The sequence below is a fragment of the Oreochromis niloticus genome, linkage group LG3 (genome assembly GCF_001858045.2).
Source record: "Oreochromis niloticus isolate F11D_XX linkage group LG3, O_niloticus_UMD_NMBU, whole genome shotgun sequence".
Taxonomy (NCBI): domain Eukaryota; kingdom Metazoa; phylum Chordata; class Actinopteri; order Cichliformes; family Cichlidae; genus Oreochromis; species Oreochromis niloticus.
In genome coordinates this window covers 31,328,627-31,353,222 of record NC_031967.2, presented here as the reverse complement: position 1 = coordinate 31,353,222, position 24,596 = coordinate 31,328,627, and the positions used below count along the sequence as shown (strand labels likewise).

Below are 24,596 nucleotides of genomic sequence, written 5' to 3'. Positions count from 1 at the left end.
TACTGACAGGGACTATATTGTCTTCCCTTCATTGGCTCCCTGTGAAATCCAGAATTGAATTCAAAATCCTGCTCCTCACATACAAGATCTTGAATAATCAGGACCCATCTTATCTTAATGACCTTATAGTACTGTATCACCCGATTAGAGCTCTTCACTCTCAGACTGCAAGCATTTAAAAGTAGATTGGGAAGCAGAGACTTCAGCTGTGAGGCCCCTCTTCTGTGGAACCAGCTTCTAGTATGGATTCGGGAGACAGACACCATCTCTTCTTTTAAGATTAGGCTTAAAATTTTCCTCTTTGTAAAAACATATAGTTAGGGCTGGATCACATGACCCTGAAGCTTCCCTTAGTTGCTGCAATCGGTCTACGTCTGCAATTAAAGTACAAAAATGGGCAACCAAGCTGTGTCAGAGAGCTCTCACGCAGAGAAGAAAAGTCAAAACGGTTTTTCTTTGTTTTCTTGAAAATTAACTTATCTGTCCTGTTTCTGTTTGTCTGGAGAGTGGCACATTCTGGCTTCTTTCTTCTCCAGGCATATTAGTGCCGCAGAATGGACCAAACACTCTTTGGAAAACTGCAAATCAGAGAATAATTGACTGTTTTTTTTGTGATTTTTGTTATACATTACAAGGTTGTTTGTCATGCAAACACTGTAAATGTTCAGATATTCTTTCCTGATGTGTAACAGTCATGTTCTTGTATTGGTGTGTGTTTTGTGTTATCATAGTGACTCAGGTTATAATCCTTAAACATGGCAGTCTGCTTTACACAAACCAAGCACATGGTTGTACCTCTGACTTCACTAAAATGATAATTAGAAGTCCATGTCTTAGTAAAAAAAATGTTTTTAGCATAAGCAACCCACAGATTAGGTGAACAGTTCTCGAGGCCAGCGGCAACTTGCTGTACCTTTCAGGCCATCCAGAAGGTGAAGAAGATCTGGAGGTTGAAGGTGGAGACCCTCGACTGACAGTACTGGAGGCTGGGTACTGCCAGGTACTCCGGCTTCCTCCCACAGTCCAAAGACATGCAGTTTGTGGGGATAGGTTAATTGATTAATCCAAATTGCCCATAGGTGTGAATGCGGGAGTGAATGTGAGAGCGAATGGTTGTCTGTCTCTGCGTGTTAGCCCTGCGACAGACTGGGGACCTGTCCAGGGTGTACCCCGCTTCTCGCACTATGACAGCTGGGATAGGCTCCAGCGCCCCCCGCGACCCTGAAAAGGAATGGATGGATGGATTGGTTCCATTGTCCTAGGGTCCAGTAAATAATCCACTGACCTTAGGTCAACAAAAAGGTATGTGTGACATGACCAATGCACACAGTGTTGCATGCTAAGTCTTCGTTTTTATTTACAATCTGTTTCTGCAGCAGCTTTCAAGTTGCTCTCCTCCGGCTTCACACCACACACAGATCTCCTCTGTTCCCAGTGACATTTATTTATTTATTACCCTTTATTTAACCAGGAAGATCCCATTGAGATTAAAAATCTCTTTTTCAAGGGAGACCTGGCCAAGATAGGCAGCAGCAGGTGTCTCACAGTTACAGAAATTACTCAAACACAGGCTGCAACATTAAGTGAAAGAATACAAATAAAATAAAATAAAATTCAATGAAATTCAAATAAAAATAAAAAAGTCAGTGAAAATGACAATCTAGTTGAAACAGTTGCATGTTATGGACTTGGGCTCAAGGATTCGTAGTTTAGATTTAAAAGCACTTAATGAAATGAATTCAGTCATTTTCCATTCCTTCTGCAGTTTGTTCCAAGCCAAGGGTGCTAAATGGACAAAAGCTCTTTTACCAAGTTCAGTTCGGGCAAATGGAACAGAAAGCAACAAGTAACCATGTGGACGAAGAGAATACCGACCAGCATGTTTTATTGCAAGCAGGGAACATATATAAGGAGGCAGCAACCCAAGTATCGCCTTATATATAAAACTGTATAAATGAGAATTCCTCCGACTTACCAAAGCGGGCCATCCTACCTGAGAGTATAACTCACAGTGGTGAGTCTGAAATTTACGGTTAGTGATGAACCTCAGAGAAGCATGATACACAGAATCAACCATTCGAAGACACTGAGCAGAAGCATTCATATATAGAATATCACCATAAACCGGCACAGGCAAGAATGTTGCAGCAACAAGCCGCTTCTTTGTATTAAAAGAGAAACAACTTATTTTGAAAATAAAATCTCAGTTTTAACTTCAGGTTTTTCACAAGATTCTCTACATGTGGTTTGAAGGTGAGCGAGTCATCAATTAAGATTCCCAGATATTTATAGGTGTGAACCAACTCTATTTTATTACCTCCAAGAGTGGTTACTGATGGGATTGTTTGGGCCCAATTCCTTGATTTGGAAAACAGCAGGAGCTTTGTTTTGTCTGCGTTGAGAACAAGTTTAAGCTGAAGTAATGAGTGCTGGACAGCAGAAAAGGCTTTCTGCAAGGAGTCAATGGCTTGGACAAGTTTTGAGTTGAACCACAGCTGTAAATAACTGTATCATCAGCATAGAAGTGCAAGTTTGCATCTGGCACATTTAGACTAAGATTGTTTACGTAAGTGATAAATAGAAGTGGACCTAATACAGAACCCTGTGGCACCCTGTTGTGCACTGTAACAAAGTTAGAACATAAACCGTCAGATTTTATGCACTGAGACCTGTTACTGAGGTAGTTTGGGGGGGGGGGGGATGATGGAGGTCAGGTGTGTGAGTCAGCCTCCCCTGACAACACACTGCTCGAGCCCTCCAGTGCAGCTGAGTCACAAACAACGCCCCACTACTGTATGTCCTTGTGTGCTGTGTGTCACACCCTTGTTTTTAATACTGCAAGTGGTAAAATATCCCCCATGAAGAATGAACAGTGAATTAGAAGAATAAATACAGTCACTTCCTCATTATGATAAAAGGCTTGACACAAATCGGTTCAGTTGTTTGTGCACATTCCAGTGTGTTAACCTATGACCTGTAAAAGAGTTCTGTGTAGTATGCCAAATCTTGGCCTTGACATTGTCAGCAGACAGGAATAGAGCTGTGAGGGAAAATTTCAACACTCTACAGGACTCTCTTCACCTTTGACTTGAGGTAGCTGTTGTCTGTTTCTCATATCATTCTACAGGTATTTGACAGTCTCTCCTTGATAATTTTTTTTTTTTTTAAACCCACTCTTCAGTTCATTGAGATTTTCAGACATTTGTTTATTCCCCAAACATAGTGTGGTGCATTGAGAGGCCAAACACAAAGCAACTTAAGAAAACACCAGGCAATGGAAAAATGCTGCAAAAGCAAACACCTCCACGATGCCATAGCAAACAAAAAGAAAACAAAACTCATAAAACACAATAAAAGTGTTTTTGAGAGACAATAAAATGACATAAGAGCTGCTGAAATGTAAAGCTAACAGTAAATGGCTAATAGCAAACATGGATCTAGTGTCAAATGAATTAGATTAGAGATTGATAATAAAACACACATTATGTTGCATATTTTTCTCTCTCACAACACTGGTATTTAAGAGTGTCAGCCCAAACCCGAGGTCGACGGCCCAAGAGTCCAGAAAACAGTTTAGGAGGCTGTCCGCGCGGAAGGCAGCACAGAACGACACCATTCAGGAGGGTGTCCACGATGGCAATGAGGTCCAGCCATCGGCCTGGAAAGTGGCCGGACAGGACGAGGACAAGCAGGCTGGAGAGAACGAGGACAAGCAGGCCGGAGAGGACAAGGACGAGCAGACAGGACAAGGACGAGCAGGCCGGACAGGACGAGGTGAGGCAGGGCCAGACGGTGCAGACACCTCCGGCGTAGACAAAGCGGAACCAGCCCGTGCAAAGGCCTCAGGCATAGACGAATCAGGACCAGATGGCAGCATGGCAACCGCAGGCAACGAAACAGGAGGTGGCACTGCAGGCAATGGCGTGGGAGCCGCAGATGGAGGAGCAGGTGGTGGCACTGCAGGCGACGAAGGCTGAACGGGCCCCTCGGGCGCCCTTACTCCCAGCAAATGGGCAATAGAAAACCGATCAGTGCCTATGCCATTCCCAATATGCGCTGGCTGATGTCGGGGCAGCATGAGTACGAGTAATTTTTATTAATTTTTTTGCCGATGCCCGTGATGCCGCCCCCTAACACGATGCTGCCCCGTGTCGCCCGTATCAAAAACCGCTACTGGCTGTGCTGCCATGTTCTTTTCTACTGGCATGCTTCCAAACAAACCATAATCATTCAGTGTTTTGCTAACTGTACTGTCATTCAATTCTATTCAGTGTTATTATATAGCTCAAAAATTGCAGCAACAGTCACCTCAAGTTACTTTATATTGTAAGTTATATTGATTTTCCTCATAGTAGCCATCCCTCAAGACTTTCTCCATTTGAAGCAATGCATTATTAGTCCATCTAGTCCTTTTATTGAATCAAAGACCCTACCATAATACAGAGAAACCCCCCAAAATTAGACAACCCCCTTTTAGCAAGCACTTTGGTGACAGTTCGTTTTAGGAGGAGGAGGAAAACTCCAGAAGTACCAGGCTCAGGAAGTGTCAGCCATCTGCTGCCAGGTGGGGGTAAAGGGACAAAGAGAGCACAAAGATATGCTGTGGAGGAGAGTGAGAGATTAAGAATAACTGATATTGTTATAATGTAAAAACTAAATGCAGAGACAGTGAGTGAGAAAGGTGACTGAAGAAGAATCACTCAGTGCATCATTGGAGTCCCCAAGCAGCCTACACCTACTGCAGCATAAGTAAGGGAGGATTCAGGGTCACCTGGTCCAGCCCTAACTATATGCTTTAGGAAAAAGGAAAGTTTTAAGCCTAATCTGAAAAGTAGAGATAGTGTCTGTCTCTTGAATCCAAACTGGAAGCTGGTTCCACAGAAGAGGGGCCTGAAAACTGAAGGCTCTGCCTCCCATTCTACTTTTAAATACTCTAGGAACAACAAGTAGGCCTGCAGTGTGAGAGCGAAGTGCTCTAATAGGGTGATATGGTACTACAAGGTCATTAAGATAAGATGGGGCATGATTATTTAAGACCTTGTATGTGAGGAGCAGGATTTTGAATTCAATTATGGATTTAACAGGGAGCCAGGATATAAAAATAGTAGTCCATTCACAGAAAATATTTTCCACCATGTAGATTGTCCAGTCTAAATGCAGCATTTTTCTGCTATGTTAACATGTGTCTGTAAATCTGTAAAAATTCCTTGAAATAAAATCATCCACAAACATTTATGTTTTCTTTATTTATGTTTCAAGCATTTTTGATTAACAAATGCCACCATAAAACATGATTTGACCCTGTATGATATCAGCATTTGATCATTTCACCCCCTGGAATTGTTTTAAAATGATTTTTGCTAATGACAATTGCAAATGTATTATCCCCTCCACAATATTCAACATACAGTCAGAACTTCAGAAATTTTTAACGAAAGGATAACAAATCATCTTTGACAAAAAATATTTTGTGTCCAAATGTTAATCTGCTCATTGTTTCAACTGTTGATGTATTTGATGTTAACACAGCACAAAGCTTTAATAATGTTTTAAAGACGTACTTTCATTAATAAAGTAAAGAAATAAGGATTTCCCATAAAAGATCCTAGGTATAAGATATATAATATTCCTTGTTTAATTGTTTGCCATAAAGGAAGAGTTCTGATTTAAAGTATGGAAGTTTGTACTTACGCAAAGTACTTGAGTACATGAGTTGAGTTACATTTTAGTGCTTCCAATAAACATATGGAGCAATGCAATGAGAACACAGAGTGAGGTGAAGGGAGTGAAGTGGATCAAATTTTCACCACTGCAAAACACACTGTCACACACATCAACGTTAGGAACAGGGACAGGGGCAGTGGTAGGGACAGGGGCAGGGGCAGGTGGTACAAATGCTGAACAATTAAAGCTCAAGTCGCTGTCAGTGCCTGTAGAGGTGAAGGAGACAAAGCCTGGTTCTGTGTCGGTGATGGTGTCACTGATCCATTTCTGGTACTGGGACACACGAGTGTAGACTTCAGGTCTCAGAGGTCGGGCGCAGCCGACACTGAAACTCACAATTCCAATTTGGATCCAGACTGAACCTGTTTCGATCATGAGCGCTCCCCCTCCATCTCCCTGTGAAAACAAATAAAGTTGATAAAAGAACGACGTTTACCTCTTAGAGGTTGACCTGTTCCTGCAGCATCCAGTCTGTGGAAGAATGACTTGACTTTATAGCATCTAATGTAAATAATTTTTAAAAGACAAAAACATGAATTATTATTATTGTTATCATTAGACAGTATTAGTGATATAGAAGTAGTTTTAGTATTGAAGAAACATATGACATTTCTGATTTCTTTTACATTTTTAGTGATAATAGTAATAAAACTTGGACATTTCATGAAGCTGGCATGTTTATCAGCAATAATTATGAACATGTTGAAAGAAAAACGGTAAAGTGACTTAAAAAAACAAAACATTACATAACATGAGCTCGTCCCTCCAGCTTGGAGTCCAGTGCAGATCATGTTCTCTGTAATACTGGAGAACGTCAAGTCTTCATAGTAACACTGGCACTCATTGTTTCCCACTACTGGCACATTTGCCTCCTGCAGGATGTTGGGGAACGTGAGGTTACCTAATTTCAGAGACATTTCAAAGTTAAGGAGTTGTAAAGGAATCCTGAGTCCTTACAGTGAGAAAGCTATGACTGCTCTGCTACTTGGTACCTTTGAACTTACTCGTTATACCAAAGCCAGTGAGCCAGGTGTTAGTCCCAGCATAGAAAGTGCTGTTTTCTGCAGCTAAGCAGATTGGCTGAATGTAGTCTGTGAAATTCACAGGAGTGGACAGCTTCAGCAGACAAATGTTGTTTTTGAGGGTCAAATTGCTGTAGTCAGGATGGCAGATGATTTTATCAACTCTTAGACCCACTACAGGTGGAAATGGACCTGTCAGATTCTGGACGCCCAGAAACACAGCTGTGTCACCGATCTCTTGACTTAAAACAAAAAAGAGAGGAAGTTCTTTTAAACCACTTCATTTGATTACTGAAAAAAAAGAAATCTCCATGTTTTTTTTTATTGTAAATTCTGATTTGCTCTGGAGAGTTTTCTTTTTTTTAATATTTAACTTCAAAAGTATTAATTTGCGATATTATTTGAAAGATTGGCAATAGCAGTCATATCCAACATTATCCTCATCATCACCAACAGTGTAAACTTCCAACAGTGACTCACGGTGATATGCACTGAGCAGCTGTCAGCACCCACTGGTCACTGATGAGGGACCCTCCACACTTAAACTGCTTAAAAACAGTTATAAATGCCAGCCAGGGCGAAATTCCTGGGGTTGTAGCTTGACGTACAGCGATCATGATGTTTTTTACAGCCTTTTTAACACATGCTGGAAAAAAAAGAAGAAAGACACACTGATCAGCCACAACATTAAAACCACTCACAGGTCTAGAGACAAGGAGGAGCTGAAAAGGGTGCAGAGAGAGCTGAGGGGACTGATAAGGAATGGGAAGGACAGCTACAGGTAGAAGATGGAGAAGCAACTTCAACAAAACAACACTGGCGAAATCTGGAGAGGCCTCAGAACTATCTTGGGCCACAAAGATCAGAACTCTCTGCCTGGGAGGGATGTGCGGTGGGCAAACGAACTGAATCATTTCTTTAACAGATTTGATTCATCCATGAGGCAGTCTTCAACATCGGCTGCAGACTCACCCACCCCCACTGCTGCTGTTCCACTTCTGACACCTCAGACGTTTCACACCTCCTCTATAGGGCTTTGGAGCGTGATGTCACGGGAGGTGGGCCACGCCCCCTTCCGCCATGACAGTAGGCTAGACACAGGATACAGCTTCAGCTATGGCTCGTACGTGATGTGTTGTCAGTTGCAACGTTAGATCACACGATCGTGAAGGCAAGAACCTGGATAATGGGCTCTCCTTTCATCGTTTTCCATCCTGGAGGCAACGTGAGGGATCCCATGTGTCCGATATTACTAAACAAAGACGTCAGGCTTGCATTGCAGCGGTGAGACGAGCGGATCGAGTTCTGTGCAATCCCCAGCTTTTTGTTGGTTTGCTCTCTGCATTTTCTTTCCGGTGAGTTCTAAATTAATTCTAAATTAATTCATATCACTCTTAAGCAGTGTTGGGTAAGTTACTTTAAATTAGTAACTTAGTTACATTACTAGTTACTTCTCTAAAAAAGTAACTCAGTTACTTCAAGTTACTCGTTACTTTCAAAGTAACTAGTTACTAGGGAAAGTAACTTTGGTTTTACTCAGAATTCTCTTGTTAATGTGTTGCTTCCGTAACTGGATACCCAGCCAGACTGCCAGTCTTCTAGCTTGCTTACTTGCCACAAGTGCACTGTGCCACCTACCACTAGAAAGGAAAAAATAATGTGCACATTTCCACGAGAGAAATCCCACGCCTGGACCGTCGTTGACCGCCGCCATGATTCTAGCCTGCTTTTTACATCCAACACAAAAACTGCAGTCGTGGTGCTTTTGATTGTACTCAGAACTTGGAAATTCTGCCTTCTGAATAGGAAGATGTAGGTAACACCAGACTGCAGATGAGCTGCATACAGAGCTGGACTGGGACAAAAAAATCATCCCGGGCATTTTGACTAGAGACCGGCCCACCATTATAGGAAAAATCATAAAGCCTTTGAATGAAAATAAACACTGTTGTGACAGTGATGTACACTGTTCTGATGGTATATATGTATCAATCTATCAATTGTTTGTTGTAAGACTCAGATAATTATTTTTTTTTTAAAGCGAGACATTTTAAATGAGAATAATAAAGAAAAGTATTTCCTTGTCCCCCCCTTTCCCTGTTAATGCCCTACCTGCCCCCCTGGCAACACTTTGCTAGACCCGCCCCTGCACAGTTACCAGCTGTCAGCTACTTAGAAAAGGATCCTGGTGTTATTTGTCTCTCAGAAACAGCTCATAACTTCCCTTCAACTCATTCATGTCACCTAAAAGGTAAATCTGTTTCTCCATCACCTGTTCAGCTCTGATGATTCAGTAAGGACATCTCCTGGTTTCATCTTCATGTTTCCCTCTCACCACATATACAAACCATCATGATCAGCAGCTTTACAGCTGTGGCTCCAGCAAACATCAGCTGATACTAGAAATTAATATTAAATAAATTCTAACAACAGCTGATCAAGCTTAAACGTGCTGCTGTTGTTTAACGCAACATCCGCTGGTTTCCTCTTTCTGGCGCAAAGTGGGCGATAAATAAACAAGAGAGAAAAGCCGATCAGCTGATCATTGATCAGTTTTGTGATTGAAGTAGAAACAGGAGAGGAGAGAATGAGAGAAGAAGAGGCAGCTGTGCAGCTTCAGCTTTGTGTCTTTTTCATTGTAGCTGAAGTCCGGGACAAACTGTGTTCCTTTTCACCTCAGTACGAAACGCGTAATATTTTCTCTGAATACCAGACGATTCTGTTTTTTATGGGACGGTTGGCAACTCTAATAATTAACCTTATGAACAAAATAAAGTTCAACATCAGTAACATAGCACCCACCCAGCTGTATAGAAACTCCGTCATGCTAGCTAGCACGCAGTACGAAAATGTCAGCATACCGAAAATAAACTCCACCTAAACTTGGTTTATATCTGACTCCGATAGACTGCAGGTCATAACTTCTTACCTGAAGTTCAGTTCACCTGACACGCGGACCGGCGGCCGCTTCGGGTCTCTCCTCTTGCCTCCCTTTTCCTTCATCCACCTGCTGGCTTCCACCACTTGCTAATGTTATTGAATCTGTGGAAGCTCCGCGATATCCACCACACGAAGTAACGAGTAACGAGCCTATCTAAATCCCAGTAACGAGTAACGCGTTCCTGGTTTTGGCATAATAACTAGTTACCGTGCTCGTTACCACAATAATAACGTAGTTACTGTAACGCGTTACTTAATAACGCGTTAGTCCCAACACTGCTCTTAAGTGTTAAGTGCCTTTAAGTGTTTTTTCAATGTGCTGAGGTCATAGATAATGAGATAAAACATCCTAATGTGTGATGCTGCAGAACCACGTCATGTCATCATGTCGACTGAGTAGCTTATGATTTAGCATTATTGCAGGCAAACCAGCATATGAAATGGATGTAACAAATCCAGACTGGGCACCCACACTGCACATGGGCCTCTAAAAACATACTAAATTGCTCTCATTGTACACTAATCTGCACATAACTTCCAGATGAATCACACACCTGTCATGTGCACTAATTTTATCTTACAGGCTTTTATTATGCAGCTGCAGAGTCTGAAGGTGTGCCCCTTGCAGAAGTAATCGATGAAGATCAGACAGAACAACAACAACAAAATCACCATGTCATGGAGGCTGTGGACAGCAGTTGTGTTGGACAAGTGGAGGTTGAGGTACCAGCTGCAAATGTGGACAGTGGCGATCGGACAGCATACAGGAAGCTAAAGGGCAGACGAAGGATTGTGTGTGCAATGCACAGGGCAGAGCAGAAATAAACACAACACTGCTTGATAAGATTGTTAAGGTTTGCTGTGTTTTGGTGAATATGTGTGGTTGTCAAACCAGCGCCAAATGAAACTTGCTCTTGTTGAGTATTCATAAAGCTGTTGTGTTGCATGTGTGGTTCATTGTAAATAACTGTACTTTGTGTGAAGTAGTTTCAATAAAACAGAAAATAGTATCTTTGTTTGTTTTTTTATTCTTGATCTGTTCACAAGTACATAAAAACGAAATGCAAACTATTTACATGGCAACACACAGCTGGCATCAATCTTGAACCACAAAATGAAACATTACAGGCTATTTAGAGTAGCACGTTGTTTGGAGAAGTATTTCCCAACAAATTCAGGAAGACACACTTTAAGAAAGAAGTCTTGTTCTTGCTTTAAACGTGGTTCCCAGAAATCCACATCAGGGAAGATGCGTATCAAAGCAAGGTCTCTCTGTGTCCACACAACGAGGTCACACTGGTTGGAGTGCAGTTTCATTCAGTCGTTGTGAGTGCTGTACCTGAAACACACAAAAACCACTTTTAATAAAAAGTCTGTAATGAACCAAGGCTAATATAGATGGGTTGGCTGTACGTGCAAATCAAAAACTGTAAGAAGGAAGTTGTTTAGAAAGTTATCAAGTTCAAACCGACTTACCTTTGTCTTAACGACAACGTACTCGCAGCGTGGAGGCTTAAAGATGGACAAATCTTGCACCCAGCCGTTCGTGAATTGGATGTGGGCCTCCAGGGATTTATAATTCTTAAACTGGGTCGCTGTGTATGCGCTGACTCCACAGACAAGGTATGCGAAGATCGGGATAGGAAAAGGTGGTAGGTCGTCTGGGTTTCCACTCCGCTACCTTATTTCATGCGGGTCCACATTACCGATGCATGGAATTTTTTCAAAGTACCGTCTCTTGGCGTCTGGGCGCAAGCGGTCGCGATACAGCCCTTTGTCTTTTGTGCTGATTTTGAGCATGTTTCTGGCAGTCCCAATTCCAATACTCGAACACTGTGCGCTTGTTTTGCCTTCTAGCCTACTGACATGGTGCCGCGATCCCACAATGCACTGCGGCGTGACGTCAACTCCAAAGCCCTATTCACCCTGCTCACTCCTCCCCACCCTCAACAACAGCATCCAATACACACTCAACACAAGGCACAAGGCTCCAGCCTGTCTCTCTCAACCACCCAGGTTAGGAGGGAACTGAGGAGGATTAAAGCCAAGAAGGCAGCGAGTCCAGATGGCATCCGCTCGAGGGTCGTCAGGTCCTGCGCAGACCAACTGTGTGGGGTGATGGAGCACCTCTTCAACCTGAGCCTGAGGCTGGGACGAGTCCCACAGCTCTGGAAAACCTCCTGTGTTGTTCCAGTGCCAAAGACTTCACGCCCCAAGGACCTCAACAGCTACAGGCTGGTGGCTCTGACATCCCACCTGATGAAGACCCTGGAGCAGTTGGTCCTGACTCAGCTTCGGCGCCTGGTGAGCTCATCACTGGACCCACTTCAGTTTGCCTACCAACCTGGCATTGGAGCAGATGATGCCATCATTCACCTCCTACATCGTTCCCTCGCGCACCTGGAGACCGCTGGGAGCACTGTGAGAATCATGTTCTTTGATTTCTCCAGTGCCTTCAACACTATTCTTCCCTCGGTCCTGAAGGACAAGCTGGAGAACTCTGGAGTGGACCATCACCTCACTACATGGATTTTGGACTACCTCACCGACCGACCACAGTATGTGAGGACTCAGGGCTGTGTGTCGGACAGGGTCGTCTGCAGTACGGGGGCCCCACAGGGAACGGTTCTGGCTCCGTTCCTCTTCACCATCTACACTGCAGACTTCTCCCACAACTCCACCCAGTGCTTCCTGCAGAAGTTCTCTGATGACTCTGCAATAGTTGGCCTCATCACTGATGGGGACAACAGGGAGAACTGACACAAGGCTTTGTGGACTGGTGCCAGCAGAACTACCTCCAGATCAACACTAGTAAAACCAAGGAGCTGGTGGTAGACTTCCGCAGGCACAAACATCCTCCACTGCAACCACTGAACATCCAAGGTATGGACATCGAGGCTGTGGACAGCTACAGGTACCTTGGTGTTCATCTGAACAACAAACTGGACTGGACTCATAATTCAGACGACCTCTACAGGAAAGGGCAGAGCAGACTGTACCTGCTCCGGAGACTCAGGTCGTTTGGAGTGGAGGGCCCACTCCTGAAGACCTTCTATGACTCTGTGGTGGCCTCGGCCATCTTTTATGGTGTGGTCTGCTGGGGTGGCAACATCTCTGCCGGGGACAGGAAGAGACTGAACAGGCTGATCAGAAGGGCCAGCTCTGTTCTAGGATGCCCTCTGGACCCAGTGGAAGTGGTGAGTGACAGGAGAATGGTGGCTAAGCTGTCATCCCTGTTGGACAACATCTCCCACCCCATGCATGAGACTGTGACAGCACTGAGCAGCTCCTTCAGTGGCAGGCTGCGGCACCCACGGTGTGGGACGGAGAGACTCCGCAGGTCTTTCCTCCCCACTGCTGTCAGACTCCACAACAAAGACTTGAACTGATCAAACACACACATCCACACATGTGCAATAACACTAAGTGCAATACTCGTTTCTGACATCGTTGTATTATACTCATATTGTATATAGCATTTGTATTCTATTTTATTCAATTCAATTTTATTCAATTGTATATAGTATTTTATTTTATTTTATTCTATTCTATTGTGTACAGTATCTTATTGATATCTTATTCCAGTGTTTTTAAAAAAAAAATTTTTATGCAACTTTCACTGTCCACTGCTGTAACAAAACAAATTTCCCACGCCGGGACTAATAAAGGTTCTCTTCTCTTCTCTTCTCTTCTCTTCTCTTCTCTTCTCTTCTCTTCTCTTCGGTCAAATTGAATAACATTCAAAATCTTGTGCCTGCTGATTTTTTCATAATCCTGTATTCTTTTAGTGTTGCTCTTGTTAGAGATCAATTCTGGTTTTAGCCACAGTTACTTTGGTGACAAATGATGTTGGCCGATGCCAGATGTCAAAGCTAGATAATAATTTGCTTCTGTAGTTTAAATAGATAAATTAAATATTAAAAGAGAGACAGAGCACATTTTCTGTCACTGAAACAAAATAGGTTATTACAGTACTGTCTGCTGTAAAGCTTGAAATGTGAAGAAAGTGTAACATTGCTTTTGTTTACTTACTAGGCTGCTGTGAATGACAGTCTGAAAATTTTAACAGAAAGAAATCCATGTTAAACAGTTTGTTGTAGATGAGGACTTGTTTTTGTGAATATGTGCCAAAACAAACAAACAAACAAACAAACAAACAAACAAACAAACCCTGTCTAACTGGGACCTACTGACCGACCTACTACTCAGACATTTATTCCAATTATTGTTTATTCCAGAACTGCTAACATTCACTTTGTCAGCACTTCTCTTTTTAGATCTTGTTGACAGACTTGCAGTAGCAACAATTAAGCCAATCTCACCACAGCATTTATTACCCTTAATAACCCTTAAACATCATTGTGTAATGTGGTGTGAAGGAACATATTGTAACTGAACCTTTCCTAAACCTCACCAACTAGTTTTGGTGCCAAACTGAGCAACAACCAAAACAAACAGGATATGATCCACAGCCTTCACAGTCGACTGATGACACGATATGTAAAATTACAATTTAATACAAAATATTCTAAACATGAGTGTCAACATTATGATAACTATCCAAATAATATTTAAATATGTTCTTATTTAGAAAGTTGCAAGTTAACAATAATCATCCAGATAATGTTAATTATTAACCAGTGAGTAAACATTTTTGTTAACAGCAAACTAAAACTCCAACAGTTAACTATCAACTTACTTGTTATTATTTGTATTTACTGAATTCAACACTTCCAGTGAGCACATAGTTACTGTACTGAAATGTTTTAATTAACTCTTGAATTAAAATAAAAAATAATTTAATTGCAATATAAATACTATATATAATATATATACATTTAATATGTGACTAAAGAAAATCAGCTGTTAAGGGAAAATCCCAAATGGCAAACTGCAAATATAAACAGAAACACAATGAGACAGCGTAATAAATCACATGTACATGGGTGAGCGTCTCAGAAGAGAGTCACACAGTGTACTTCTTTATTCGTGCATTTATAGTCACTGGTGCCCACACAACAGGGCGGCGTATTTTCGCTCTTCTCAGAAAAATGACTATACAACAGTATGTGGCTATCTTACTGGAACGTTCCGTTCCGGAATGTTAGTGCGTAGGGAGTGAAGATAAGAGTGGTTCAGGTGTATGTGTGTGTGTTGTGAGATTCAGGACGCAGCCCTTCTTCTTGTTAGAGAGCGCAGATAAAAGTGTCCAGCTCTCCTCTTCCTGCTTGTTCAGCTATTATCTCTGTGAGAAAGAATTTATAAAACAGTCTTGTAGTGGACAACAGTCTAAGTCATCAGAGGTAAACATACAGTATTCTATCATATGCAAACTTATATCATTAAAAGCTTATACTGACTACTAAGTACAATTTTCCATTGACATTCCCTCCTGTTGTCAGTATAACTTTCAAGTGAGATATCAGTATGTAACATCTTGTTGTACAGTTTCTATCACACCATCATTAATCACACAAAGTTTTCAATAAAGAAGTAGTTTCAATAAAGTGAAGTAGTTTCAATAAAACAGAAAATAGTATCTTTGTTTGTTTTTTATTCTTGATCTGTTCACAAGTACATAAAAACGAAATGCAAACTATTTACATGGCAACACACAGCTGGCATCAATCTTGAACCACAAAATGAAACATTACAGGCTATTTAGAGTAGCACGTTGTTTGGAGAAGTATTTCCCAACAAGTTCAGGAAGACACACTTTAAGAAAGAAGTCTTGTTCTTGCTTTAAACGTGGTTCCCAGAAATCCACATCAGGGAAGATGCGTATCAAAGCAAGGTCTCTCTGTGTCCACACAACGAGGTCACACTGGTTGGAGTGCAGTTTCATTCAGTCGTTGTGAGTGCTGTACCTGAAACACACAAAAACCACTTTTAATAAAAAGTCTGTAATGAACCAAGGCTAATATAGATGGGTTGGCTGTACGTGCAAATCAAAACTGTAAGAAGGAAGTTGTTTAGAAAGTTATCAAGTTCAAACCGACTTACCTTTGTCTTAACGACAACGTACGCGCAGCGTGGAGGCTTAAAGATGGACAAATCTTGCACCCAGCCGTTCGTGAATTGGATGTGGGCCTCCAGGGATTTATAATTCTTAAACTGGGTCGCTGTGTATGCGCTGACTCCACAGACAAGGTATGCGAAGATCGGGATAGGAAAAGGTGGTAGGTCGTCTGGGTTTCCACTCCGCTACCTTATTTCATACGGGTCCACATTACCGATGCATGGAATTTTTTCAAAGTACCGTCTCTTGGCGTCTGGGCGCAAGCGGTCGCGATACAGCCCTTTGTCTTTTGTGCTGATTTTGAGCATGTTTCTGGCAGTCCCAATTCCAATACTCGAACACTGTGCGCTTGTTTTGCCTTCTAGCCTACTGACATGGCGCCGCGATCCCACAATGCACTGCGGCGTGACGTCAACTCCAAAGCCCTATTCACCCTGCTCACTCCTCCCCACCCTCAACAACAGCATCCAATACACACTCAACACAAGGCACAAGGCTCCAGCCTGTCTCTCTCAACCACCCAGGTTAGGAGGGAACTGAGGAGGATTAAAGCCAAGAAGGCAGCGAGTCCAGATGGCATCCGCTCGAGGGTCGTCAGGTCCTGCGCAGACCAACTGTGTGGGGTGATGGAGCACCTCTTCAACCTGAGCCTGAGGCTGGGACGAGTCCCACAGCTCTGGAAAACCTCCTGTGTTGTTCCAGTGCCAAAGACTTCACGCCCCAAGGACCTCAACAGCTACAGGCTGGTGGCTCTGACATCCCACCTGATGAAGACCCTGGAGCAGTTGGTCCTGACTCAGCTTCGGCGCCTGGTGAGCTCATCACTGGACCCACTTCAGTTTGCCTACCAACCTGGCATTGGAGCAGATGATGCCATCATTCACCTCCTACATCGTTCCCTCGCGCACCTGGAGACCGCTGGGAGCACTGTGAGAATCATGTTCTTTGATTTCTCCAGTGCCTTCAACACTATTCTTCCCTCGGTCCTGAAGGACAAGCTGGAGAACTCTGGAGTGGACCATCACCTCACTACATGGATTTTGGACTACCTCACCGACCGACCACAGTATGTGAGGACTCAGGGCTGTGTGTCGGACAGGGTCGTCTGCAGTACGGGGGCCCCACAGGGAACGGTTCTGGCTCCGTTCCTCTTCACCATCTACACTGCAGACTTCTCCCACAACTCCACCCAGTGCTTCCTGCAGAAGTTCTCTGATGACTCTGCAATAGTTGGCCTCATCACTGATGGGGACAACAGGGAGAACTGACACAAGGCTTTGTGGACTGGTGCCAGCAGAACTACCTCCAGATCAACACTAGTAAAACCAAGGAGCTGGTGGTAGACTTCCGCAGGCACAAACATCCTCCACTGCAACCACTGAACATCCAAGGTATGGACATCGAGGCTGTGGACAGCTACAGGTACCTTGGTGTTCATCTGAACAACAAACTGGACTGGACTCATAATTCAGACGACCTCTACAGGAAAGGGCAGAGCAGACTGTACCTGCTCCGGAGACTCAGGTCGTTTGGAGTGGAGGGCCCACTCCTGAAGACCTTCTATGACTCTGTGGTGGCCTCGGCCATCTTTTATGGTGTGGTCTGCTGGGGTGGCAACATCTCTGCCGGGGACAGGAAGAGACTGAACAGGCTGATCAGAAGGGCCAGCTCTGTTCTAGGATGCCCTCTGGACCCAGTGGAAGTGGTGAGTGACAGAAGAATGGTGGCTAAGCTGTCATCCCTGTTGGACAACATCTCCCACCCCATGCATGAGACTGTGACAGCACTGAGCAGCTCCTTCAGTGGCAGGCTGCGGCACCCACGGTGTGGGACGGAGAGACTCCGCAGGTCTTTCCTCCCCACTGCTGTCAGACTCCACAACAAAGACTTGAACTGATCAAACACACACATCCACACATGTGCAATAACACTAAGTGCAATACTCGTTTCTGACATCGTTGTATTATACTCATATTGTATATAGCATTTGTATTCTATTTTATTCAATTCAATTTTATTCAATTGTATATAGTATTTTATTTTATTTTATTCTATTCTATTGTGTACAGTATCTTATTGATATCTTATTCCAGTGTTTTCAAAAAAAAATTTTTATGCAACTTTCACTGTCCACTGCTGTAACAAAACAAATTTCCCACGCCGGGACTAATAAAGGTTCTCTTCTCTTCTCTTCTCTTCTCTTCTCTTCTCTTCGGTCAAATTGAATAACATTCAAAATCTTGTGCCTGCTGATTTTTTCATAATCCTGTATTCTTTTAGTGTTGCTCTTGTTAGAGATCAATTCTGGTTTTAGCCACAGTTACTTTGGTGACAAATGATGTTGGCCGATGCCAGATGTCAAAGCTAGATAATAATTTGCTTCTGTAGTTTAAATAGATAAATTAAATATTAAAAGAGAGACAGAGCACATTTTCTGTCACTGAAACAAAATAGGTTATTACAGTACTGTCTGCTGTAAAGCTTGAAATGTGAAGAAAGTGTAACATTGCTTTTGTTTACTTACTAGGCTGCTGTGAATGACAGTCTGAAAATTTTAACAGAAAGAAATCCATGTTAAACAGTTTGTTGTAGATGAGGACTTGTTTTTGTGAATATGTGCCAAAACAAACAAACAAACAAACAAACAAACAAACAAACCCTGTCTAACTGGGACCTACTGACCGACCTACTACTCAGACATTTATTCCAATTATTGTTTATTCCAGAACTGCTAACATTCACTTTGTCAGCACTTCTCTTTTTAGATCTTGTTGACAGACTTGCAGTAGCAACAATTAAGCCAATCTCACCACAGCATTTATTACCCTTAATAACCCTTAAACATCATTGTGTAATGTGGTGTGAAGGAACATATTGTAACTGAACCTTTCCTAAACCTCACCAACTAGTTTTGGTGCCAAACTGAGCAACAACCAAAACAAACAGGATATGATCCACAGCCTTCACAGTCGACTGATGACACGATATGTAAAATTACAATTTAATACAAAATATTCTAAACATGAGTGTCAACATTATGATAACTATCCAAATAATATTTAAATATGTTCTTATTTAGAAAGTTGCAAGTTAACAATAATCATCCAGATAATGTTAATTATTAACCAGTGAGTAAACATTTTGTTAACAGCAAACTAAAACTCCAACAGTTAACTATCAACTTACTTGTTATTATTTGTATTTACTGAATTCAACACTTCCAGTGAGCACATAGTTACTGTACTGAAATGTTTTAATTAACTCTTGAATTAAAATAAAAAATAATTTAATTGCAATATAAATACTATATATAATATATATACATTTAATATGTGACTAAAGAAAATCAGCTGTTAAGGGAAAATCCCAAATGGCAAACTGCAAATATAAACAGAAACACAATGAGACAGCGTAATAAATCACATGTACATGGGTGAGCGTCTCAGAAGAGAGTCACACAGTGTACTTCTTTATTCGTGCATTTATAGTCACTGGTGCCCACACAACAGGGCGGCGTATTTTCGCTCTTCTCAGAAAAATGACTATACAACAGTATGTGGCTATCTTACTGGAACGTTCCGTTCCGGAATGTTAGTGCGTAGGGAGTGAAGATAAGAGTGGTTCAGGTGTATGTGTGTGTGTTGTGAGATTCAGGACGCAGCCCTTCTTCTTGTTAGAGAGCGCAGATAAAAGTGTCCAGCTCTCCTCTTCCTGCTTGTTCAGCTATTATCTCTGTGAGAAAGAATTTATAAAACAGTCTTGTAGTGGACAACAGTCTAAGTCATCAGAGGTAAACATACAGTATTCTATCATATGCAAACTTATATCATTAAAAGCTTATACTGACTACTAAGTACAATTTTCCATTGACATTCCCTCCTGTTGTCAGTATAACTTTCAAGTGAGATATCAGTATGTAACATCTTGTTGTACAGTTTCTATCACACCATCATTAATCACACAAAGTTTTCAATAAAGAAGTAGTTTCAATAAAGTGAAGTAGTTTCAATAAAACAGAAAATAGTATCTTTGTTTGTTTTTTTATTCTTGATCTGTTCACAAGTACATAAAAACGAAATGCAAACTATTTACATGGCAACACACAGCTGGCATCAATCTTGAACCACAAAATGAAACATTACAGGCTATTTAGAGTAGCACGTTGTTTGGAGAAGTATTTCCCAACAAGTTCAGGAAGACACACTTTAAGAAAGAAGTCTTGTTCTTGCTTTAAACGTGGTTCCCAGAAATCCACATCAGGGAAGATGCGTATCAAAGCAAGGTCTCTCTGTGTCCACACAACGAGGTCACACTGGTTGGAGTGCAGTTTCATTCAGTCGTTGTGAGTGCTGTACCTGAAACACACAAAAACCACTTTTAATAAAAAGTCTGTAATGAACCAAGGCTAATATAGATGGGTTGGCTGTACGTGCAAATCAAAAACTGTAAGAAGGAAGTTGTTTAGAAAGTTATCAAGTTCAAACCGACTTACCTTTGTCTTAACGACAACGTACGCGCAGCGTGGAGGCTTAAAGATGGACAAATCTTGCACCCAGCCGTTCGTGAATTGGATGTGGGCCTCCAGGGATTTATAATTCTTAAACTGGGTCGCTGTGTATGCGCTGACTCCACAGACAAGGTATGCGAAGATCGGGATAGGAAAAGGTGGTAGGTCGTCTGGGTTTCCACTCCGCTACCTTATTTCATACGGGTCCACATTACCGATGCATGGAATTTTTTCAAAGTACCGTCTCTTGGCGTCTGGGCGCAAGCGGTCGCGATACAGCCCTTTGTCTTTTGTGCTGATTTTGAGCATGTTTCTGGCAGTCCCAATTCCAATACTCGAACACTGTGCGCTTGTTTTGCCTTCTAGCCTACTGACATGGCGCCGCGATCCCACAATGCACTGCGGCGTGACGTCAACTCCAAAGCCCTATTCACCCTGCTCACTCCTCCCCACCCTCAACAACAGCATCCAATACACACTCAACACAAGGCACAAGGCTCCAGCCTGTCTCTCTCAACCACCCAGGTTAGGAGGGAACTGAGGAGGATTAAAGCCAAGAAGGCAGCGAGTCCAGATGGCATCCGCTCGAGGGTCGTCAGGTCCTGCGCAGACCAACTGTGTGGGGTGATGGAGCACCTCTTCAACCTGAGCCTGAGGCTGGGACGAGTCCCACAGCTCTGGAAAACCTCCTGTGTTGTTCCAGTGCCAAAGACTTCACGCCCCAAGGACCTCAACAGCTACAGGCTGGTGGCTCTGACATCCCACCTGATGAAGACCCTGGAGCAGTTGGTCCTGACTCAGCTTCGGCGCCTGGTGAGCTCATCACTGGACCCACTTCAGTTTGCCTACCAACCTGGCATTGGAGCAGATGATGCCATCATTCACCTCCTACATCGTTCCCTCGCGCACCTGGAGACTGCTGGGAGCACTGTGAGAATCATGTTCTTTGATTTCTCCAGTGCCTTCAACACTATTCTTCCCTCGGTCCTGAAGGACAAGCTGGAGAACTCTGGAGTGGACCATCACCTCACTACATGGATTTTGGACTACCTCATCGACCGACCACAATATGTGAGGACTCAGGGCTGTGTGTCGGACAGGGTCATCTGCAGTACGGGGGCCCCACAGGGAACGGTTCTGGCTCCGTTCCTCTTCACCATCTACACTGCAGACTTCTCCCACAACTCCACCCAGTGCTTCCTGCAGAAGTTCTCTGATGACTCTGCAATAGTTGGCCTCATCACTGATGGGGACAACAGGGAGAACTGACACAAGGCTTTGTGGACTGGTGCCAGCAGAACTACCTCCAGATCAACACTAGTAAAACCAAGGAGCTGGTGGTAGACTTCCGCAGGCACAAACATCCTCCACTGCAACCACTGAACATCCAAGGTATGGACATCGAGGCTGTGGACAGCTACAGGTACCTTGGTGTTCATCTGAACAACAAACTGGACTGGACTCATAATTCAGACGACCTCTACAGGAAAGGGCAGAGCAGACTGTACCTGCTCCGGAGACTCAGGTCGTTTGGAGTGGAGGGCCCACTCCTGAAGACCTTCTATGACTCTGTGGTGGCCTCGGCCATCTTTTATGGTGTGGTCTGCTGGGGTGGCAACATCTCTGCCGGGGACAGGAAGAGACTGAACAGGCTGATCAGAAGGGCCAGCTCTGTTCTAGGATGCCCTCTGGACCCAGTGGAGGTGGTGAGTGACAGGAGAATGGTGGCTAAGCTGTCATCCCTGTTGGACAACATCTCCCACCCCATGCATGAGACTGTGACAGCACTGAGCAGCTCCTTCAGTGGCAGGCTGCGGCACCCACGGTGTGGGACGGAGAGACTCCGCAGGTCTTTCCTCCCCACTGCTGTCAGACTCCACAACAAAGACTTGAACTGATCAAACACACACATCCACACATGTGCAATAACACTAAGTGCAATACTCGTTTCTGACATCGTTGTATTATACTCATATTGTATATAGCATTTGTATTCTATTTTATTCAATTCAATTTTATTCAATTGTATATAGTATTTTATTTTATTTTATTCTATTCTATTGTGTACAGTATCTTATTGATATCTTATTCCAGTGTTTTTAAAAAAAAAATTTTTATGCAACTTTCACTGTCCACTGCTGTAACAAAACAAATTTCCCACGCCGGGACTAATAAAGGTTCTCTTCTCTTCTCTTCTCTTCTCTTCTCTTCTCTTCTCTTCGGTCAAATTGAATAACATTCAAAATCTTGTGCCTGCTGATTTTTTCATAATCCTGTATTCTTTTAGTGTTGCTCTTGTTAGAGATCAATTCTGGTTTTAGCCACAGTTACTTTGGTGACAAATGATGTTGGCCGATGCCAGATGTCAAAGCTAGATAATAATTTGCTTCTGTAGTTTAAATAGATAAATTAAATATTAAAAGAGAGACAGAGCACATTTTCTGTCACTGAAACAAAATAGGTTATTACAGTACTGTCTGCTGTAAAGCTTGAAATGTGAAGAAAGTGTAACATTGCTTTTGTTTACTTACTAGGCTGCTGTGAATGACAGTCTGAAAATTTTAACAGAAAGAAATCCATGTTAAACAGTTTGTTGTAGATGAGGACTTGTTTTTGTGAATATGTGCCAAAACAAACAAACAAACAAACAAACAAACAAACCCTGTCTAACTGGGACCTACTGACCGACCTACTACTCAGACATTTATTCCAATTATTGTTTATTCCAGAACTGCTAACATTCACTTTGTCAGCACTTCTCTTTTTAGATCTTGTTGACAGACTTGCAGTAGCAACAATTAAGCCAATCTCACCACAGCATTTATTACCCTTAATAACCCTTAAACATCATTGTGTAATGTGGTGTGAAGGAACATATTGTAACTGAACCTTTCCTAAACCTCACCAACTAGTTTTGGTGCCAAACTGAGCAACAACCAAAACAAACAGGATATGATCCACAGCCTTCACAGTCGACTGATGACACGATATGTAAAATTACAATTTAATACAAAATATTCTAAACATGAGTGTCAACATTATGATAACTATCCAAATAATATTTAAATATGTTCTTATTTAGAAAGTTGCAAGTTAACAATAATCATCCAGATAATGTTAATTATTAACCAGTGAGTAAACATTTTTGTTAACAGCAAACTAAAACTCCAACAGTTAACTATCAACTTACTTGTTATTATTTGTATTTACTGAATTCAACACTTCCAGTGAGCACATAGTTACTGTACTGAAATGTTTTAATTAACTCTTGAATTAAAATAAAAATAATTTAATTGCAATATAAATACTATATATAATATATATACATTTAATATGTGACTAAAGAAAATCAGCTGTTAAGGGAAAATCCCAAATGGCAAACTGCAAATATAAACAGAAACACAATGAGACAGCGTAATAAATCACATGTACATGGGTGAGCGTCTCAGAAGAGAGTCACACAGTGTACTTCTTTATTCGTGCATTTATAGTCACTGGTGCCCACACAACAGGGCGGCGTATTTTCGCTCTTCTCAGAAAAATGACTATACAACAGTATGTGGCTATCTTACTGGAACGTTCCGTTCCGGAATGTTAGTGCGTAGGGAGTGAAGATAAGAGTGGTTCAGGTGTATGTGTGTGTGTTGTGAGATTCAGGACGCAGCCCTTCTTCTTGTTAGAGAGCGCAGATAAAAGTGTCCAGCTCTCCTCTTCCTGCTTGTTCAGCTATTATCTCTGTGAGAAAGAATTTATAAAACAGTCTTGTAGTGGACAACAGTCTAAGTCATCAGAGGTAAACATACAGTATTCTATCATATGCAAACTTATATCATTAAAAGCTTATACTGACTACTAAGTACAATTTTCCATTGACATCAGCCATTCTTGCTCACCTTTGCATAAGACAATGATCATCACAAAGAAACAGCACACAAACCTTTGGAAAGCCATTTTTAACTGCCCCCTTTTTCAGGCTGTCTTTGGCACTAAATACTGATGTTCAGCTACACCCACGTCTTTACTTGGAGACAACCATGCATAGAAACCTGAATCAACATTAGGTTTATAAACAACAACAACAAAAAATGTAGTCAAAAGGTTTAGAGACGCTTAGGTCATGTTAGGACAGTGACACCATTTTTCTAATTTTGCCTTTGTACACCATCACAGTGGGATTTAAATCAATCAAGTTGTGGCTGAAGTGCTGATGTTTAGCTTTAAATCAAGGGGTTTAATCCAGTGTTGCATTAACTATTTAGGAATTACAGAAATTTATACATAGTCACCCAATTTCTAGAGGCTCAAAAAGAATTTGGACAAGCTAACATGATTTTAAATATAAGGATTGTTTTTAATACTTGGATGAAAATCTGTTGTAGTCAAT

The 24,596-nt window shown here is 42.2% G+C and overlaps 2 protein-coding genes across 5 annotated transcripts; one reads left to right on the top strand and one right to left on the bottom strand.

The window, feature by feature from the left end:
* Positions 1-393: 393 nt before the first annotated feature.
* Positions 394-4,624, top strand: LOC109197465 (cold shock domain-containing protein 4-like). Its single transcript, XM_019352466.1, has 4 exons — positions 394-448; positions 921-1,000; positions 3,525-3,948; positions 4,506-4,624. The coding sequence occupies exons 1-4, from the start codon at positions 394-396 to the stop codon at positions 4,622-4,624; spliced, it is 678 nt and encodes a 225-aa protein (XP_019208011.1).
* Positions 4,625-5,479: 855 nt separating this feature from the next.
* LOC100706051 (serine protease 27-like) lies at positions 5,480-24,324 on the bottom strand. 4 transcript variants are annotated; one of them, XM_019353148.2, is made up of 6 exons: positions 24,106-24,324; positions 13,719-13,739; positions 7,227-7,392; positions 6,717-6,988; positions 6,471-6,625; positions 5,480-6,120 (listed from the first exon to the last, which is right to left on the bottom strand). In XM_019353148.2, exons 1-6 carry the CDS (start codon positions 24,161-24,163, stop codon positions 5,719-5,721), a joined length of 1,074 nt encoding a protein of 357 aa, XP_019208693.1. In that variant the 5' UTR covers positions 24,164-24,324; the 3' UTR covers positions 5,480-5,718. The 4 variants fall into 4 exon arrangements, with proteins under 4 accessions (XP_019208693.1, XP_019208692.1, XP_019208694.1 ...); XM_019353147.2 differs by lacking the exon at positions 13,719-13,739 and adding an exon at positions 22,744-22,764 and having other exon boundaries at positions 24,106-24,319; XM_019353149.1 differs by lacking the exon at positions 13,719-13,739 and adding an exon at positions 22,744-22,764 and having other exon boundaries at positions 6,729-6,988; positions 24,106-24,262.
* Positions 24,325-24,596: the final 272 nt, after the last annotated feature.

Excerpts from the sequence above, each read along its gene's own strand:
- LOC100706051 (XM_019353148.2), bottom strand. The coding sequence starts at position 24,163 with ATGGCTTTCCAAAGGTTTGTGTGCTGTTTCTTTGTGATGATCATTGTC. Across the intron at positions 6,989-7,226 it reads GCTGCTCAGTGCATATCACC|TCAAGAGATCGGTGACACAG; the intron begins GTGAGTCACTGT and ends TTTTGTTTTAAG. Across the intron at positions 6,626-6,716 it reads TATAACGAGTAAGTTCAAAG|GTAACCTCACGTTCCCCAAC; the intron begins GTACCAAGTAGC and ends CTCTGAAATTAG.
- LOC109197465 (XM_019352466.1), top strand. The coding sequence starts at position 394 with ATGGGCAACCAAGCTGTGTCAGAGAGCTCTCACGCAGAGAAGAAAAGT. Across the intron at positions 449-920 it reads AGAGAAGAAAAGTCAAAACG|GCCATCCAGAAGGTGAAGAA; the intron begins GTTTTTCTTTGT and ends TGTACCTTTCAG. Across the intron at positions 1,001-3,524 it reads TGGAGGCTGGGTACTGCCAG|AGTGTCAGCCCAAACCCGAG; the intron begins GTACTCCGGCTT and ends CTGGTATTTAAG.